The 15060-nt window shown below is 41.4% G+C and overlaps 1 protein-coding gene and 1 long non-coding RNA gene across 2 annotated transcripts in view; one reads left to right on the top strand and one right to left on the bottom strand.

Annotated features, from left to right (window-relative positions):
- Positions 1-9586: 9586 nt before the first annotated feature.
- LOC308392952 lies at positions 9587-12563 on the bottom strand. The gene is made up of 2 exons (XR_013970881.1): positions 12162-12563; positions 9587-11452 (listed from the first exon to the last, which is right to left on the bottom strand). It is a non-coding gene; the product is annotated as an uncharacterized lncRNA (long non-coding RNA).
- Positions 12564-13439: 876 nt separating this feature from the next.
- The window catches only part of col27a1a (collagen, type XXVII, alpha 1a), a 71985-nt gene continuing 70364 nt past the window's right edge, over positions 13440-15060 (top strand). The window contains exon 1 of the mRNA XM_080865961.1: positions 13440-13888. Within this exon, the coding sequence (XP_080722087.1) occupies positions 13836-13888 (53 nt within the window). The 5' untranslated portion in view covers positions 13440-13835. The remainder of the gene's footprint in view (positions 13889-15060) is intronic.

The following is a 15060-nucleotide window of genomic DNA, read 5'->3' as shown; positions in this document are numbered from 1 at the left end:
CTGAACTTTTATCAAATGCTCTAGTGGTCTCCATCTGTTAGTGCAACAGTTTAACATTTTGGGAAACACCAAATTGCTTCCCAGTAAAAATGTTGTCTATTAGAAAAGTGTGAGGGACTTTTACTGGACTCTGCTAGTTCTTTATTGCTCTAAGAATTTAATTAGCTAGCAAAAACTGGGAACAGTTATCAAATTACCACATCATCATGTCTTCATAGTTTATAGTTCATACTTCATAGTTATACTTGGCTTGTTAATCCACTCAAAACAGTATCAAATCAGTCTGCATGACAGCAACTCAAAGCAACAGCTCTCTCCACAATAGGATTGGGGTTGGACACTGGCTAGGCCACTCCATGAGCTTCTTCTTTAGCCACTCTTTTGTTGCCTTGGTGATTTGTTTTGGGTCCTTGTCATGCTGGGAGACCCATCAACTACCCATCTTCAGTCTTCTGCCTGAGGGAAGTAGGTTCTTGCCCAAGATTTTACGGTCCATTGGCCCCTCAACTGTGAGTCATCCTGTACCCTTAGCAGAAAAACAGCCCCAAGCATAATGTTTCCACCTCCATACTTGACTGTGGGGATTGTGTTGGGTCACATTCACCATTTCTCTTCCTCCAAACACGGCAAGGTGAGCTGATGTTAAAGACTGCGATTTTGGTTTCAGCTCACCACAACACCTTCTCCCAAACCTTCTCTGACTGATTTAGATCTTTACTGGTGAACTTAAGATGAGCCTGTGCCTTCTTGAGCAGGGGTACCTTGAGGGCGGTGCTAGATTTCAATCTATTGGTAGTGCATAACCAGTGGTGTCCTTTGTGACTCTGGTCCTAAGTGTCTTTAGATCAGCTCTTCCTGTTTTGCCTCATGGAGTGATCATCCTAAACTCATGTTGCCATTAAAATTAAATTACCATAAAAATTAGAAACTGTTCAGCTCTTTGTAACTGACCAAACTTGCAAGTTGATCAGAAGATCAAATAATTAATTAAGTTTGTCTCTGTGAGTCTCACAAAAAAAGTAAATATTAGCTTGTTCCTTAAAAACTACTATAATGACTGTGCCAGGCTACATTAGGAAAATGTATACACTCAGTCTCCTTCTCTTGAGGGAAACAGTTTGGGTAAAAAAACAAAACATGGAGGCTTGGCTCACCTGAATAATCTGAGATAGTAATATGTGCACACTTGCCATGCTTATGGTTTAGAGACATGAATCTGTTATGCAGCCACATTGTGGGGATTCGTTGTCCTCTTGACAGCAGTAAGCAACTCCTCATGATGAAAATTTGAAGGCAAAGACCTGGTTTAAGGTTTGGACATGTCAATATGAGGGGGTGTTTTTGAGTATAATGTCACCTGAAGTAATAAAAATATCACTCTGTGTGCGTGTGTGTGTGTGTGTGTGTGTGTGTGTGTGTGTGTGTGCGCGTGTGTGTGTGCGTGTGCGCGTGTGTGTGTGCGCGCGTGTGTGTTTGTATATGGAAAGGAAGGTGGGAGTGAGTGAGGAGGGTCGTGGAGCAGTAGCTGAAAAAGTGAAAGACCATCTGTTCAGAGGGATCTGGGGGTCTGAGGGAGCAACACTTCCTGCCCACTTTTGAAATATGTTAGATTGATGGCGACAGAAGAGTTACCCCCAAACCAAAATCTGAGCCCCCAGTGATTACTACTGGTCTACCTTGACTATCAAAAACATACTGTGTAGTATATTCATCTAAATTAAAAATTTACCACCTTGCTTTGCGTTAATATCCTTCTGTTCCTGTTACTTTGTTTTTAACTTTAATAGCTAACCTTTACACCTTTTTATTGGAAATGTTTCAGGAAGGAGACAGCAAGGATGATGGGGGGTGGGGGGGAGCCATCTCTGGGATGCAGAAACACTGAGCCTGGTGTAGGACACAAATCCATGGGGGGAGAGAAGTCCGCATCATAATGACCAAGCCAAATATTTGTCTAGTCCATATTCTGCGAGCATAATGAAGTCCTTTTACAGAAGGCATCACTGGAATCTGGACACTGATTTTATGCCAGGGAGAGCAGGTTTCACTAGGCCCTGCTGTTTCTACTTAGGCTACCCTGGTCTCTGGTGGCCCAATCCAAACTCAATACAGAGCCTTGTGTCCAGAATAAGAATGAATTATGGTCCTGTTTTACAGATGATAAGTACTGAATTGGAAATTGAAGCTGGATTTAATCAGGAGATGAACTGCACACTGAGGTGGGATTTCATTATAAAGAGAATTGAATAAGAACTTGCTTTGAATTTAAAATAAGAGCTTGTCCAACTCTACATGCTGTCAGGATCTGCTGTTTATGAAGGGAGGAGCTTGAAATGTGGAATTTCACAGTGCCCAATTGAGCCAAACACATATCTAAAACCCTGCATACCTGTGCGCATACTTACAGTGGGTACAGTATATTTTCTATGCTTATACCCAGGTGTGCACTAAGTTATTTGTACTTGCTCCAAAAACTGTGTTAAGAATGAAAACAGGAAAAAGCTTTGCTGCCAATCCTATTGCACCATTTCCAAATTACTTTTACAGGTTAGCAAGCATTTTCTGTTTTAGAGTTTTTCATAAAAGCATACACGGGGAATTGCTAGACATGAAGACGGGCCACTTTCTTTGAAGTGTACAAAGTACATTTTTAAGGCAAAAATATAATAAAGACAATTCAAAAACTGAAAATGTTCACTTAGGCTACGTCCACACGTACCCGGGTATTTTTGAAAACGCAGATTTTCCTATGCGTTTGCACCTTTCGTCCACACGTAAACAGCGTTTTCGGTCACTGAAAACTGAGATTTTTAAAAACTCCTGTCAGGGTGGATATTTTCAAAAACTCTGGTTTTGCGTTTACGTGTGGACGAGGTAAACGGAGAAAACGCAGCGTCAAAGGTGTGCGCATTTTTTGACGTCACACTGTGCGCCACGTTATTGTTTCGGTGAAATTAATTTCTACAATGGCAGACGTAGACAAAATACTGTGACTGTTAATTTTATCTTCTGCAGTGTTTAAATGCTTACATATACACACAGTTACTGTCCCTCCACACATATGACTCAGTTCTGCTTCTATGCACCATCTTTGTTTACTCTTTTCCACCCAGGCTTATTGACTTCTGATTGGCCAACATTTCTACACGGATAGGAATATAGCGCCACCTGCTGCTTTGGCATGTTCCTAGCAGCGTTTTCCTTCGTTTTTGGCTTTTATGTGTGGACGGGATTTTTTTTATAAACGAAAACGGAAAATCTTCGTTTTCAAAAATACCCATGTACGTGTGGACGTAGCCTTAAAGTGTTACGTTTTCAGCATGTTGTTTACCTGTCTGTCCCACAACTGGACTGTTTTGTACTATCACAACAGTTGAACATTCACTGTGCCCTACCTGCATAAAGTAAACGTGAACACAGACAGGTGGGCTTGCTGGTGATCATAGTGGCGCCATAGATTGCATATAGAGGTCTTTTTTGGAGCCAAGGTTGACCATATTCGAATTAGAGGGTGGGGTGTGCTAATTCATTACTAATAGCTATTAGCTAGGGAGATCTGAAATGTTTTTGTACCAGGCTGAAAACATGTTTATTTCTGTTGAGAAAACTTTTTTGCTATGGGAATGGGCTTGCTTTTGGAGACAGCCTCAAGTGGCACTTTGAGGAGCTTTGGGATTTGCACTTTGTCTTCATTTTTTAGTAACACCGGCTGTCACTTGAGTGGAGAATTTGACAATTAAAAAGCTTCACATCTTTCAAAGGAACAGGTAGTTTAAAGAGAAACAAGTGTAGTAGACTTTGTTGCCACAAGTAAGTACATATCATAAAACAAGCACTTGATTTTAAAGGAGAAGGTCTTCTTCCACACAACTGTTCATCATTCCAGCCATCCATCTATTTTCTGCCAGTTATCCATGTCCATATTCTAGGGGCAGCAGTCCAAGTAGAGATGCCCACACCTCCTTCTCCACAGTAACTCTCTCCAAGTTTTTCAGGAGGGACCCCGAGCTGTTCCCATGACAGCTGTGAGATGTAATCTCTCCAGTGTGTCCTGCGTCTACCTCGGGGTCTCCTTTTGATAAAACATGCCTGAATCCTTTATCTAGGAAGCACACAGGAGCAATCTTAATTAGATGTTCAGACCACCTCAACTGCGTCTTTCAGTGTGGGAGCGTAGCAGATCTATTCAAAGTTCTTCGCCAATCACCAAACTCCTGTCCCTATCTCTCAGGACCTGATGCCACATCACTTATACCTGCAATTTTGTTCTTTTGGTCACTTATCCAGAGCCACAAGACCATAATGGACAAAGTAAGCTCTAGAGAGGGCCTTTCTAGAAAGAAATATTAAGATCCTTTCAATCTCAACCACCACAGTGTAAAACCTACACTGTGGTACTTTAAAAGATCATTATAGGTTGTTTCTCCTGCCCCAAAGTTATCAGTTATTAAAGATTAAAGATTTCTAGTTATAATGTGAAATTGGCATTTCACATATGAAACCACAACATGACATAAAGACGGCCTTTACCTTTTGATGAAACTTTTTACAAAATGTTTAAGTTTTTGGGAGTCATATTTGACTTTACAGTTGTCCTGCTTTCTGTTCAGATGTTGCGTGATTGTGAACCTTAGGTCTGGAGTGATAAAGTTGCAAATATTCCCCCACCCCCAAACAGGGAGGGCAGTGTCAAAGGCATTGTGTAAGATTAAACGTGCATCAGCTTAAGAGAGGTCTAAACCTAAACATAAAATACAGTAAGAAAATTGCAAACACTGCAGAAATCGGTCTGAAAACAGCACATAGTGTGGAAACTTCCTTCATCTTTCACACTTCAACAAGTGCAGATCTATGTGGTGTTGACACTCCAGCCTAGCCAAGCCTGAGAGCCTGCCCCCTAAAGAGCTTGTCTCCCCCAGCAGGTTATTCTGGTGTTATTATGAGAACTCAACATGCTCATTATGGTTGTGGCACTGTTTTCAGGGTGGCTGTCAACACTGGTGTGCCAAAACTGGAAATGCTTGTGGTGAAGGACTGACAGGGACAGAGAGAGAGAAAGAGAACAGAGACATGGATGGAGGAGAGCGAAGGAAGCAGGGAGAGGATTCAGGAGACAAAAGAGAAGAAGATAGATGTGTTAGCGTGGGTCGACTGTAACAAAGACAAAGAGAAATGTGACGAGAAATATAAAGGAGCCAAAATGGGACTGAGAGGGGGGCAGAAAATCATTGCAGAGAGGAGCTTGTTTGACTGCTTGTCACCTCCCAGTACATCACCAAACCATCCCTACACAGGAAGGAGACAGGACCAGGAACACAAACAAGTGGATAGAACCACCTGTAAAGGAAAAACACAAACCACAGAGACACTCCACACACACAAGCATTCGCATACTCATACATACACTCACACATTCCTTTTATGAACAGTCTTCTTGTGTGCAGGGGAACTGAGCGAGACAGCACTGTCTGGTAAACGCCACCAACTCCATAACCTCTGCCACTGCCCGCCATGAAAACACACCTACACTGAGGTTGCTGTCTTTGCAGTTTAATTATTCGTTTGGTGACAACAGGTTATTTTAATGCTCCAAAAACATTAGCGTTGGGCTATTTAGCTAGCATCTTACCCATATCCTTTTATATCCTTGAATTTGCTAATACATTGTGACAAATGAAATTAAAGTTCAAGAGCTTTTCATGTGTCATCTGACATATTTTCATTACATAAGTGTTCGGTCACCTGGAAGCCATTCTACACATGCTGCTTATGTAAAACAGCAAGAGCTCTCGGATAAATATAAATCACGAAAAACATGTGGACACCCAACTAAACCTAGCGCCTAATTTTCTTAGCTTTTAGCCTGCTGTATTGGCTTTTTGTGTGTATTTACAGTATAGCTCACTGTAAACACTGATATCCAAATAGGCTATGCTGCTGTTTCCCTTGCCGTGCATCAAAGAGCAGTCTTGTGTCCTCACTAGGCCCAGGCTGCAATTTGGGCTCAAGGCGTGGCCCGGCACCCATTGGGCTGTGTCCGCCCTGCGTACCAGTAATGACCCCTTCCCTATGGGGAGTGTTTGATCTGGGCTGCTTGTGTGCTTCAGCAAGACCTATTTCTGGAGCGTGGGGGGGGATAAAGGGAGCTTTCAGACGTGGTGCCAATGACCATAATTAAGCAGCTTTAAGGGGTGGCAGCGAGCGCGCTAGCAAGTACAGAGTTTGTAATTTGGATGAAGGGGGCAGCGTCGCTGTGGCTCATTGGAAGTACATGGGAGGGTCGGGTGGCACCCAGTTCTGAAACACAAGGCATGGTGTGTGTAAAAGGGACTGCAAAGAGGATTTTAATGACTTGCATCCATTAGCACCCACCCCTGAGGCTAGCTGACCAACAGCTTATGGCTAAAATGAGGGGAGATCACCATGTGCTTTACACACAAGCAGTCAGCTTCAGCCTTACAGAGTGTCATTTAAGGTGACCTTTTTAACTGGTCAGTCAGCCACTAATGGTTCAAAGTCACTGACATCTTTAGCCTCATCAGCTAATTGTTTATCCTCCAACTTGGCTCTGTGGAGCATTCATCTGAGTAAGTGTTTGGATTCATTCATTCTGATTTTAGAAATTAAAGTTGGTATTTTAGTGATAAGATCAGAAATTATCCAAATATTCCCTTTAAATTGATTTAATTACAAGCAAAACACGACTGCTAAAAAAATATTATTTGGAGAATGAATTTATATGATGGGATGAGGTCCAAGTACTGTAGTGTTTCTCAGAAATGAACAAATGCACCCAAATAGCAAAACAATAGAACAAAAACATTTTTGTTGCTCAGCAGAGTTATGGTATCCATGCAGATATCTTTGGACGTATTTGTGAGAATTCCTTTGTATTTTTGCCTCAGCGCCTATAAATTGGACATGGATTATCTCTAAGGATAATCCACAGACTTTGCAGGGAACTGTTTTCAATGGCAGCACCTTCTGCTGAAGGCAGTGTGTTTCTTGGACTCATTTGCTTTTGAACAGTTTTGAAAGGAACTTAAAATATCATGTCAAATGTACATGTACGTGTTAATGAAGCACCTCAAACAGGTGGTGGGTGGTAATTACTGGCTCACGGTCCCTGTGGGGTGGTCTTGGCCGGCCTTACCCCGATCAGGCCGTGACCCCTGTTAAGGTAATGGGTGTTCATCCAGGTGCTTCTCCATTAACATGTCTCTAACATCATGGGCAAAACCAGTGTAAAAACAGTTGTCTTATTTATAAATTTAAAAGAAAAATCTCTGCAAACTGGCCCAATTTTACTGAATAAGTGAACTGAATGAAGACAAAGACATCTTTCCAGCCCGTGACTATTATCCAGAGGTGGGACCAAGTCATTGTTTTGCAAGTCTCAAGTAAGTCTCAAGTCTTTATCCTCAAGTCTCAAGTCAAGTCTCAAGTAATGTCAGGCAAGTCAGAGTCGAGTCTCAAGTCACTGGTGTAAAAGTCCGAGTCAAGTCACAAGTCTGAAACTTTGAATTTCAAGTCCTTTCGAGTCTTTAAAAAAAAAAAAAAACGAAAAAATAATGTTGCAGTTATATGCTAAATGTAAATATTAGACCATGTAATTTTAAAATCTGTGTTTTTCTCAACACATGACAAAATAGTGAACTTAGAAAATATACACAAATTGTGAAATTGCACCTCTTTAAAATGCAGCTCAATTAAACCTAGCTCCAAGAATAATTTTCACCGACAGTTCTGAGATAAGCTGCATGTTATTCTTGGATGCGGTTGTAGGACCGGCTTTAAAATCGCATGACAAAAATATCATACATATTAAAAAAAAACTGTATCACCAACATAGCCTGGACAACATTTGCTAGTTAGATGAAGTCAGCTATCTCATCGTAGCATATTTATATGCATATTTATAATCATACGGTTCTTGGAGTGAGTGCATACACTCATGAAGTTTAGTAACTTCCGGTCACTGCAACAAGCCCAGGTACAGTTTACCGACAGATGGGTGCAGGACCTTGAAACGCACCGTGTCGAACGAAAGACCATCGTACGTATCATAAGTTTACCAGTCTCACAAATCGTCGTCATAAATATACATTCCTTAACCGTTTATTAATAGGACCTTTGAGCTCAACGGTAATTAATCAGTAGTGGAAATAATTTCTGGTAGCATCACAGAAATGTAGCAGTGACAACAATATTGTATGCTGTAATCGTACTGGGCAATTAGTGATACAAAAAACCTGTTTTATCCTGTGAATAAAAGTATATGTTTTTGTCAATGTACCATAATAGCAGAAGCGAAACGCAATATTGTGTCAGGACAATTCACTATTTATGCACAATAAATAAAGGAGCATAGCGCGACAATTTCTGTTCAGCGCCAGACTTGCTTGTAACCTATATCACTAATTATGTTATGAAAATGACGTATTAACTACTAAAAAACACTGACCTTCGTGTAAATGCTTGGAGCAGACTAACCTGTGAGCTGGAGTGTTCTGGGACGTTATATTTGATCTTTGAATGGCTGCAATCCAGGCCATCCGTCGCATCTTTGTTACTTCGGAAACATGGCTTGAACAATTTCTCTTCAACGACGTAATCCGATAACAACCGATCTCTTTACCCGTCGGCTTCCCGTGGCTGTCATGCGACCGGCTATTGCAGTTAATAATACAACGGCTTCTTGACATTTTTGTGTTTCTTTTTATCGCTGTGTAACTGATTTCAATTGAAAGCCTGCGTGCGCTAGTACCGCTTGCCACGAGTTCCCAGAATCCTTTGCGGTTCTACCCGTGAATGACGTCACATTTTCAATCTCTATATAATATGCATGTTAAATTTTATATTTGGGGTAAAATATCAAGTCTTTTCAAGTAAACCGGTTCAAGTCCAATTCAAGTCCCAAGTCATTGGTGTAAAAGTCCAAGTCAAGTCACAAGTCTTAGAACATTTTTTCAAGTCAAGTCTAAAGTCACAAAATTAATGACTCGAGTCTGACTCGAGTCCAAGTCATGTGACTCGAGTCCACACCTCTGCTATTATCTACATTTTAAATATTATCTTCTGGTTATTGCTCAGTTGTTAATCATAGCTCTTTCCAAACCTCCCCTTACATTTTCCCAGTTTTTACTCCTTGGGGAGTTATGACACACTCGCCAAGTTTACAGTCATAGAGCTGGTATCTATCGTTACCACCTTTATTGGGAAAATCCAAAGCTTGGCCATATCAATTTTTCCATACATTGCAGGCATACTTGCCAACCTTGAGACCTCAGAATTAGGGAGACATTCAGGGTATACATATAGGGGAGACCGGGGATAGTTGTAACATTTTTGACATTTCTGTCTGTAGCTTGGAGCTCTTTTAAGGTAATGGATTCAAAATGTAATGCAAAGTATTTACATGTCTCTGCTATTAAATAGTGCAGCTATTTTCTCTGCAGCACAATTACCCATTGCATGGTATGCTCTCAAACACAAAGAGTGAAATGTTACAATTAACCCCATAGTCTGGGTTAGTTGTACCCCGGGGTGAGATGTAACACAATGAAATAAGGGTACTGACAAAATCTTAAGATGTAATCTATTTTATTCAACACCTGAATGCACTTATAAACATTTATGTAGCTATTTGTGTGTTTGTGAGTGTGTGTAGGAGTGTGTGACAGAGTGCAGAAATATAGATTTTGAACATACTGTAACAAAAACTTTTCACCAACTGAATTTTTCAGTAATTTTGGTTGGCCTTCATTGAGTCTTCATTGGCTCGGTGGGGATTATAACCGACAACTCTTGCCACATTTGAACATAATAATTAACCTGAAAAAATGTAGCTGTGCACCAGCTTCATCAAATGAACTGTATGTGTTTCTGTCAAGTTTTTAATCACCATCAGAATCACAGTGGTGACAGATGTATGGCTGTCCTGGAGTGCAGGCCTCATGAGCCCACAGTGCACAGGTCAGGCACTTAACCCAAGCTTCTTTTGGCTTTGAGTTATTGAAGTTTTCCATGCACACAATACAGAAATTCTCAGCAGCATCTGAGGAATCTGTGTTGTCCTGTTCAGTGTTATTCATTTTCTGATTTTTCTTTCGTGATGTGGAAAGCTTGGATTGTTTTAGGTTTGTGGGAGTGGACTTGCCTTGTTTCTGGCACAGCCTCTTCTTTGGAAAACTTATTTTCCTGCTTCTCTGGTCTGCTTCAAGGGCCATCTTAACTGGTGTATCAGTGAGTATTGCTGTTTGTTTCCTTTTTCTTCCCGTTGAAGGGGTTTTTCTAGGTCCAGCTTTTGGTAAGGGTCGCACATCTTCTGGGTTAAAGCCCAAGGAGGTCTGTGGGTTTTCATCACAGCCTGATGAGGGAGCAGCTTGGAGGTCAGTTGGGAGACTGGAGATGTGAGCATCTGGAGGAGTGGTCATGTCGTCAGCTGTAGGACTGGTGAGATGAGCAGCAATAGGAACGGACTGTTGGTCAGCTGGAGAAATGTCCATATGGACTGCTGGAGAAGGACGATCTGTGACCTGTGATGGAGCAAAGTCACTGTCCTCAAATATGTTTGGATTGTATGGCCAAATTCCACAGCACTGGAATCCAGCCTGTATATTCTTTGGTGTAGCTGCTGCTGGAAGTGCCGTCCTGACAAGACCTGGTATTTCATATATTGTTATGGTCTTTCCTGGATTCATTCTCATCCAGGAATCACTTGCACTGTTCACCATCTTTTTCAGTGGGCCATAAACACTCCTGTCAAGTGGTTGGAGTTTGTGACTGCAGTGAGGGGGAAATGTGAGCATCACAATTCCATTGCTCTTGCAGAAGTCAATGGCTGCAATTGACAGGTGTGAACTGTGGTTATCCATGAGAAGAATCACTTTTCTTTCATTGCTGACCTTGGTGTGGTTTGCAAAGTGCTTTAAAAAGATGAGGAACTCTGTTTCTTGCATCCATCCTGACTTATTTCCACTGCCAATACTTCCTACTGGCCCATCTCTGACAAAGTGGTCTGCATAACGTATGCGTGGGAACACAAACATTGGAGGAATTGTGTTGCCAATGGCATTAACTGCACATGCAAGGGTGACCAGTGAACCTCTCTCTGCCGATGTCATTGCACCAACTTGTTTAGTGCCACGTTTTGCAATCACTCTGTCCGGGGTTTGCACAGTTGTTATGCCAGTCTCATCAATATGTCATTTGCTGTTAAGGTGTGTCTCTTTAGCACTTCATCAAATTTTTTGAAAAACATTGCTACATTGTGTTGATTAAAACTGGTGGCCCGTGCCAGACTTGTAGCCTCAGCACTTCTAATGGACAAAGTTGGGTTTCATTTCATGTAGGCTGAGAACCAGTCTGGTCCAGCCCTTGAGAATTTGTCCCATGACTTTGGATATTTGCATCCATGTTTCACTGCAAGCTGATATGCCAGTTCTTTTACCTGTAATTTTAATCACGAAATATGTTAGTATTTCTGATATACTATATTTTAAATTGCTACCATTACAAATTTCTAACTTTCCCTTGTCTTATCCTTTATTGCTTCCTATCTGCTTACCTCACGTGGACATAGTCCATAAAATGCATCTGCAGCTCTCATCAGGTATTCTGTTAATTCCTTCTCTTGTTCATCAGTGAAGACCTTCTTTCCACTATGGTATCCTACACGTGGGAGTTCCATTGATCCCTGCTCTTCCACCTTCTTCCTCTCTTTACAAAATCGGTGCAAAGTGACATGGCAAATGCCATACAATTTTGCCACAGATCTGGTGGACTTTCCCTGATTTCTAACATCATTTGATGCTCTCTCCAAAATACTGAGAGGCACCCCTCGGTCAGTCTGTCTTTTCCATGACCTAGGCATACTGTAATTCAAAGAAAACAAAAAAATATGAGTTAAAGTAATAGTGGGGTAAGTTGTAACATTTGCATGGTTGTTACAACTAACCCAGGCTGTTGCTGTTACAACTGACCCAGACTCCTATAGCCACGATCTAGCTCGCATTACAGCTAACACCTAAAACATTAGCACTAAAGACATGCACAGAATATATCCCCATAGACATACAAATAACATCATTTAAGTTTGATGAGTTTAACTGCAAAGCAGTTAGTGCTATTAGAAAATGAAATAAAGTCAAAAAACTTACTTTTTGGCATACAAATTAGTTTCTTTCTTCTAAAATTGTCTGTGTTTGTCGAAGGGTGCTGATTTTTCACCAGTGATAGAAGAACTGAATTGCGCATGTACAGAGTGAATCACATGATTTGAAACTTAGCCCTGATTGGAGAAATTAGAAGTGTTACAACTGACCCACGTTACAACTATCCCCGGTCTCCCCTACATATATATACAATAACCTTGAATTTTACAATGTTTATTTATCGGATAAAATAAGCTTAAATGTCGGAAACAGGCCGGGGGTGTCCAAATTCAGAGGCTGCGTCCACCTGGGGACCCGGCCTTCGCGGTGTAAGTGGGCCCGAAACCGGGTAGACCGGAAATGAGCGACTGTGAAATTGAACGGTCAGGATTACGTCATGAGCTCTCTCGGTGGAAGGAGTGAAGCTCTGCCGTCTGCTCCTTTCTATCTAAAATATGGCGTAAATTTTTCGACCATCTCACACTTCTGTTTAATCAGTTTTATTCAGCTGTGTGAAAACCCCAGAGGAACCCTCCCGAGGGATTAATAAAGTTTTATTTAATCTAGTCTAATCGAATAACTTTAACTATTTACTCAGGAACAAATAAAACACCGAAAAAGGCCAAACAATAACATGTTTAAGTTATTTAAGTGACGTTTATATCATGTTTAACCTGAATAGCAAAAGACCGCGGGGGTTTGAAAACGATGTGCCGGGAGTTTGCTGCAGATATTTGAAGTTTACACAGCTACATTCTCGCCTGAAAATATGTTAAAAGTTTATTTTGCGACCCAGAAAGAGTAATAAGAGTGATATTAAAACTAAGTAGCTTCAGTAGCCATTGTTGGAAACTGGAATTGGCTGGGCCAATCTGGGATATGGTTTTCCAATTTTGATGTCGGGAGAATGGTGGCTCCGGGAGATTTTCGGGAGGGGCACTGAAATTCGGGATTCTCCCGGAAAAATCGGGAGGGTTAGCATGTACGTGTGATAGATAAATTAATAAAATAATAATAATAATAATAATAATAATTATTATTATTATTATTATTATTATTATTATTATTATTATTATTATTATTATATTTAAGCTGTAGCTGTAGGCGCTCGTTTCTGGCACTTTCTAGTGAAGTCCTTCCCATCGTGTCACCGTGCTTCATTCATATGGTTAGCCGGTGTTTTGGATTTGGGGTAAGATCCTTGTGGCCACCCCCTGAGAAGGCGTGTAGTTGCTCGATGCAACCGCTGGGCTTGTAACTTGACACCTGGCCGTGCGGTGCATTTGCCATCGCTTTACCCACAGAAAGCCTATTTAAAAAGGAAAGGGATGAGTCCAACGCTCCTGACTCCGTAACCCCCTTTCAAAAGAACCCAGCTTTCGCTCTCCCTCTCTCTCTCTGGCCGCACGTCCCTCCAAACTGGATCGGCATAAATGAATGAAACACAAGGGAATATCGACAGACAACCGCACAGGAAAACTCTCTGTCAAAGCAGCCTGTCAGGAGGAATTTATACTGGACTTGACAGGCAATTCAACATGAGTTTTTTCCTCTGGAACTTCACCTCAAGCTTGTCAAATGCGTAAAGCGGCGACCGGTGTCTTTTTTTGCCCCCCTTGCAAAGGAGTCACACTGTGATTAAAGGATCAGGTTTTTGACTGCCAGGACAAATGAATACAAATGAATTTAGGCACCCGAAGGAGAGATTGCAGAACCTCTCATCTAGACACAAAGTAAGTGACATTTGTTATCACTGTTTTATTTTATTTTAACGACTTTTTTATGTTATGTGAACGGGAATATTCAAAACATGTGTATCGAAAAACAGTTTAAAGACCTGGATGCCTCCATGTGCGTATCTGATGATGTGCCGGCTGGCTGTTATCCAGCTCACAGTGAAGAAATTATGTCCACATGGGGAATGCTGAGTCTCTGAATGGGGTCTGTTTGGACCATGGGTGTAATTTGTTATTTGCATGGAATACCAAACAACTCCATTCGTGCAGATATTTTTTTACCTCCCCTTTATCGGTTCTTACGTGAAAAAGCCGGTTCATTCGGACGCAGTTTGCGTAGGTCGTGTTTAATATCCGCACGCAGTTCGCTGACATTACTGGAAGTCATTAAAGTGACTCATCTGACAAAGCAAGCAAATTAGGGAATCATTCTTACCCATAAAGTTTCATGAGAGGTCCATCAGCATCCACTAAGCCGTTTGGTAGATTATTACGCATGCTTTTCATGTTTTTCCGTTTACGCGTTCCCCACATGGCACTTTTACGAAGGCTAAATAAAGGGATACTTTTTTAATGGTTAAAAACGTTTTCCCCAAACAAACAAGCCTAAACGAACGCATACGTTTCTGCGACAGCCTTAAAGTATTTAATCAAACATCTGCAACCGATATGAGCTTTACTAGAATGTGATATAAATTGCAGATGTTTTATGGACGTGTTTACAGCATAGGTCTCCACAGACAGTAAGTACACATGGGAGCAGCGCAAAGCCGTCTGTACTACACTGTTGACTTTTTGGTGAAGTTCATGCTGCAGCCTAATGTTGCTGAGCTTAGATGTCATCCATTGATCCATTTCTTTTTTGCATTCAGTTGTGCACGCAGGCGCGATTCTAACCTCATTGAGTACTGAACAGCTGGTTTATTTGACAGATTGCTGGCGAGATAGCAGCTGTACAGTCATTTAGGGAGTAGGAAAGTCCGGACAGTTGACCCATCGTCTGCTCGTTTTTCATTAAAACAAATTGGCGCAGGTTGTGTCGGTTTATCACACCTACCTGTCGCGCGTAAAGAAACACGGCTTTCAAAAGCTTTGCCTCCTCACTGTGTTAGTCACGACTCCACGGCGCTACGACTGCATTATTATGGACTGTGATGAAGTCGAGTCTG

Source organism: Rhamphochromis sp. 'chilingali' (assembly GCF_963969265.1).
Source record: "Rhamphochromis sp. 'chilingali' genome assembly, chromosome: 2".
Taxonomy (NCBI): domain Eukaryota; kingdom Metazoa; phylum Chordata; class Actinopteri; order Cichliformes; family Cichlidae; genus Rhamphochromis; species Rhamphochromis sp. 'chilingali'.
Note: the sequence above shows the minus strand (reverse complement) of the source record. Positions and strands in the feature narration are given on the sequence as shown.